Source organism: Adiantum capillus-veneris, chromosome 18, assembly GCF_014529385.1.
Source record: "Adiantum capillus-veneris isolate H3 chromosome 18, ASM1452938v2, whole genome shotgun sequence".
Lineage (NCBI taxonomy): Eukaryota > Viridiplantae > Streptophyta > Polypodiopsida > Polypodiales > Pteridaceae > Adiantum > Adiantum capillus-veneris.
The window spans coordinates 73778456-73783053 of record NC_140948.1 but is presented as its reverse complement, the minus strand read 5'-3'; the positions used below and the strand labels follow the sequence as shown (position 1 = coordinate 73783053).

The following is a 4598-nucleotide window of genomic DNA, read 5'->3' as shown; positions in this document are numbered from 1 at the left end:
AGAGAGAGAGAGAGAGAGAGAGAGAGAGAGAGAGAGAGAGAGAGAGAGAGAGAACACAGGATGTGGGTGGACTAGCTCACCACAATGTTTGTGTATGAGCGAGCCTCTTATTTTTCTAAATAGTAAAGGATAAGGTGTGTACAAGTGATGGGCAGTCAGATGCCTCTGTCTGTCCAACTGGGATAGAAGGCACACTGCCTTTATGCCAACAAAAGATGGGTCCCTGGTCTAGAGCTAAATGGCTAATATTACCATGCTGAGCAAACAACTGTCAACTACCAAAGTAGGTTAAGGAGTAAGGTTTAAGTAGAATGATTAAGTTGCAACCCTTTGATCAATTCAAGTACCCCCTTTAATAGCCCTTTCTTGTATGGTGAGCCCTATGGGACACAACTTGCTTCTTCCCAATGCTCATCAAGTCCCAAGCTGAGCTATTGTTGTTACCTGTCAATTGGTTCTACTTATCCGCTCGTGCTCCACAACAAAATCCAAGGTGACAACAATCACAACCAACTAAGCAAGTAACCAACTGCGCTCCAAAATCTATTAGAACATGTATGACAAAGAGCAATATTGTCTTGGTCTCATTGCTCAAACAATTGTAGAGAAAGCTGTGAAATCGGACCATTTTACAGACAATTATAGAGGTAATCAATCATCATATATGCAATTCTTTTTTAAAATTTGCCAATGCAATTTTTACTTGTTTCCTTCAATGCTAGATGCTTGATGTCAATTTGCGTATGCCCTGTTATGTTCTATAGCAATGCCACCAAGCAAGACTAGTTAAAAATCATATTAATCTTTTTCGTTTTTCTATTAGCAACGGCTTGAACTCAGAGCTGAGTGGCACTTGGGGCTAGCAAGGGGGAGTGAGCATGGAATTTGCCTTTTTTTGGTAGATTTCCAACTCCCTCGTAGTGCTACAATCGACCCCACTAGTCCTACTGAAAATGAAGGGGCTATGCTATGATTAAAGAGCATCGAATTCCACCACATTTGTCTCTTGACTTCAATCACTAAGAATGTTGTGTTCCTGTAGCTCTTTAACAAAATTTATGTCATCGCTACTCCTCCTTGGAGTGTGACAAAGAATTATCTCTGCTCCCTACTTCCCCCTGCTAATACCCGGTGTGACCCAACTGTCAACAAACCCTTCCACACACCCACATGCCTTACCATTACACTAAATAGTTGGTGCCGTTAGTTGGTGCCGTTTTAGTACATATCTCCCAAAAATCTGGCCTATAAGGTACATAGCGATGTGTGCCTGCCATTTCTTATGTGGTGCTTTGGCCTGGCGAGAGCTTACACACTGCCATGGATGGCATGAGTCGCTGCTTGCGTCCAACTCAACCCATTTTCCAAGGGAGGACTGTCGAATTTCATTCAGTTTTTTTTTTTTGCTGGTCGCCCACAGAAAAGCCACAAATTGACCCCGCGATAATACCAGAGGAGAGGGCGATGGGGTGAAGGTAAGAACCTCTGTTTATTCGCGGGCGCGCGCGCGCGCGCGCACACACACACATAGAGCACCGCTAAGATAGCAGCAGTATCCGCTACTCAAGCAAACATGGAGCGGAAGACAATGATTCTTTCTTTTGTGACCTCTCTTAAAGACTGTGCTAAGAAAAAGGATTTGTACCAAGGCAGTAGGGTACATGCTGATATTCGCGATAGTGGGTTACTTGAAAAAAACGCATACTTAGGGAACACGTTAATCAGTATGTATGTCAAGTGCGGTGCACTTGTTCGAGCACAACAAGTCATTGATGAGCTTCCTGTCCGCAATGTCGTCTCTTGGAATGCGTTGATTGCGGGATATGCCCAACAGGGGCAGGGCCAGGAAGCTCTCCTCTGTTTTCAGCGGATGCGAAGCGAGGGCATCTCTCCAAATCCAATTACCTACCTTTGCATCTTGAAGGCATGCGGCACTACCCAAGACGCTGATATGGGCAAGAAAATTCACGATGATATTGTTAGTCAGCGGTTGTTGAAAAAAGATGTCGTGCTTGGCACTGCCTTGGTCGACATGTATGCCAAATGTGGTGTACTTCAGGAAGCACAAAAAGTGCTTGAGGAGCTTCGTGTCCGGAATGTCGTCTCTTGGAGTGCATTGATTGGGGGATATGCCCAACAGGGGCAGGGCCAGGAAGCTCTGGGCTGTTTTCAACGGATGCAAAATGAGGGCATCTCCCCAAATGCAATCACCTACATTTGTATCTTGAAGGCATGTGGCAGTACACAAGATGCTGATATGGGCATGAAAATTCATGATGATATTGTTAGTCAAGGGTTGTTGAAAAAAGATGTTGTGCTTGGCAATGCCTTGGTTGACATGTATGCCAAATGTGGTCTACTTCAGAAAGCACAAAAAGTGCTTGAGGAGCTTCCTGTCCGGAATGTTGTCTCTTGGAACGCACTGATCGCAGGATATGCCGAAAAGGGGCAGGGCCAGGAAGCTCTAGGCTGTTTTCAGCGCATGCAAAGGGAGCGCATCTCTCCAAATGCAATCACCTACATTTGCATCTTGAAGGCGTGTGGCACTCTGCAAGACTCTGATATGGGCAAGAAAATTCACGATGATATTGTTAGCCAGGGGCTGTTAAAAAAAGATGTCGTGCTTGGCAATGCCTTGGTCAACATGTATGCCAAGTGTGGTGTACTTCATAAGGCACAAAAAGTGCTTGAGGAGCTTCCTGTCCGAGACGTGGTCTCTTGGAGTGGATTGATTGCAGGATATGCTGAACAGGGGCAGTGCCAAGAAGCTCTGGGCTGTTTTCAGCGGATGCGAAGCGAGGGCATCTCTCCAAACGCAATCACTTATATTTGCATCTTGAAGGCATGTGGCACTACGCAAGACGCTGATATGGGCAAGGAAATTCACGATGATATTGTTAGTCAGGGGCTGTTGAGAAAAGACGTCAGGCTTGGCAATGCCTTGGTTGACATGTATGCCAAATGTGGTGTACTTCAGGAAGCACAAAAAGTGCTCGAGGAACTTCCTGCGCGAAACGTTGTCTCTTGGAGTGCATTGATTTCAGGATATGCCCAACAGGGGCACGGAGAGGCAGCTCTGGGCTGTTTTCAGCGGATGCAAAGTGAGGGCATCTCTCCTGATGCAATCACGTACGTTTGCATCTTGAAGGTATGTGGCACTACGCAAGACGCTGATATGGGCAAGAAAATTCATGATGATATTGTCAGTCAGGGGCTGCTGAAAAAAGAAGTCGTGCTTGGCAATGCCTTGGTCGACATGTATGCCAAATGTGGTGTGCTTCAGAAAGCACAAAAAGTTCTCGAGGAGCTTGCTGTCTAGAACGTGGACTCTTGGAATGCATTGATTGCAGGATATGCCGATCAGAGGCAAGGCCAGGAAGCTCTGGCTGTTTTCAGTGATTGCGAAGTGAGGCTCTCTCTCCAGATGAAATCACCTATGCTGTCATCTTGAAGGCATTGTTGTGCTTGGCAATGCGATGAGAAGAAGGTAGCTTGCGGAGGAAAAAGAAATGGACAGTCATAGCTTGCTCAAGACATGTGGCATATCTGTTTCTCTAGATTCCTTGAGTCTCCTTCCGGTCCCTCCTTTGCTCTCTCACACTATTATGCATAGATAGAACAGTGTTTCCCCGTTGCTGCAATCTATCAACATCATTGGGCAAGCATGAGTAGATTCGTGTTGATGTTGGCAAGAGCTCCATGGGCAAGGGACTATCATTATTTGTGCCTAGAGCAGAACATCCATGTAGACTGCACCCTCTGCTTTTAGAGGTGGACTTTACCATAGCTTATCTTTGCATCTGTTTGCGTGAATGTGTGTGTGTGTGTAGAGAGAGAGAGAGAGAGAGAGAGAGAGAGAAATGAAATGTTATATTAACGTCTTCAAAAGGCCATAGTGACCTATGAGACCAGAAAGTTACAAGGTGGTGGATCTGATACAAAGTCAGAGTAATGAAAATAACCTAACAACAGTACAAAACAAAGATATATACTATGGGGTCCTAGGTTGGTCGATGTGAGTTAAGCAAAAGACTAAGCAAAAATGGGTGGTTTATTACAAAAAATCTAGCATCGGTCGTTGGTGAATCTCATCAATTTCCTCCATGGTTAGTAGTCTGACCGGGCGTCGTGCATGCCTGCCAGTGTGCTCCGAATCTTTTGACGTAGCCTCTATCAGTGCTGTGTAGTCCTTCGTACTCGTGGGCGCCTGGATTTCCCCAGTTGAATCGCTCGGTCGATCAATGTGCCGCTGGTGTGAGACGAGGGGGAGCTTTGTTGTGGGAGTGGCTCTTGCGGCTGTCCTGTGTCTGCTCTGAAGAAGTCTGTGATTCGTCTTTGAGACTGGCTAGCCTTGCCATTCATCAGGCTCTCTCTGTGTCTGCGTAGCTCGAGCAAGAACAAACCTAGGCATCTTTGATCTTCGTATCCCATTACTCTTGCGAGTGGTCCAAAACCCTCTCTGAACAGGCAATGGAAGCGGCCTCGTATCTCGTAGTAGACAGGGCAGTGGCATGTATAATGCAGCTCTGTCTCCGGTTCCATGTCACACAAGGGGCAGGTCCTAGCCTCTACTATTACTCCGCTGTATCTCCCAGTTT

At 46.1% G+C, this 4598-nt stretch overlaps 1 protein-coding gene across 1 annotated transcript; it reads left to right on the top strand.

Annotated features, from left to right (window-relative positions):
* Positions 1 to 1279: 1279 nt before the first annotated feature.
* On the top strand, positions 1280 to 3801 carry LOC147435875 (pentatricopeptide repeat-containing protein At4g18520, chloroplastic-like). Its single transcript, XM_086488791.1, has one exon. It carries the CDS (start codon positions 1574 to 1576, stop codon positions 3317 to 3319), a length of 1746 nt encoding a protein of 581 aa, XP_086344917.1. The 5' UTR covers positions 1280 to 1573; the 3' UTR covers positions 3320 to 3801.
* Positions 3802 to 4598: the final 797 nt, after the last annotated feature.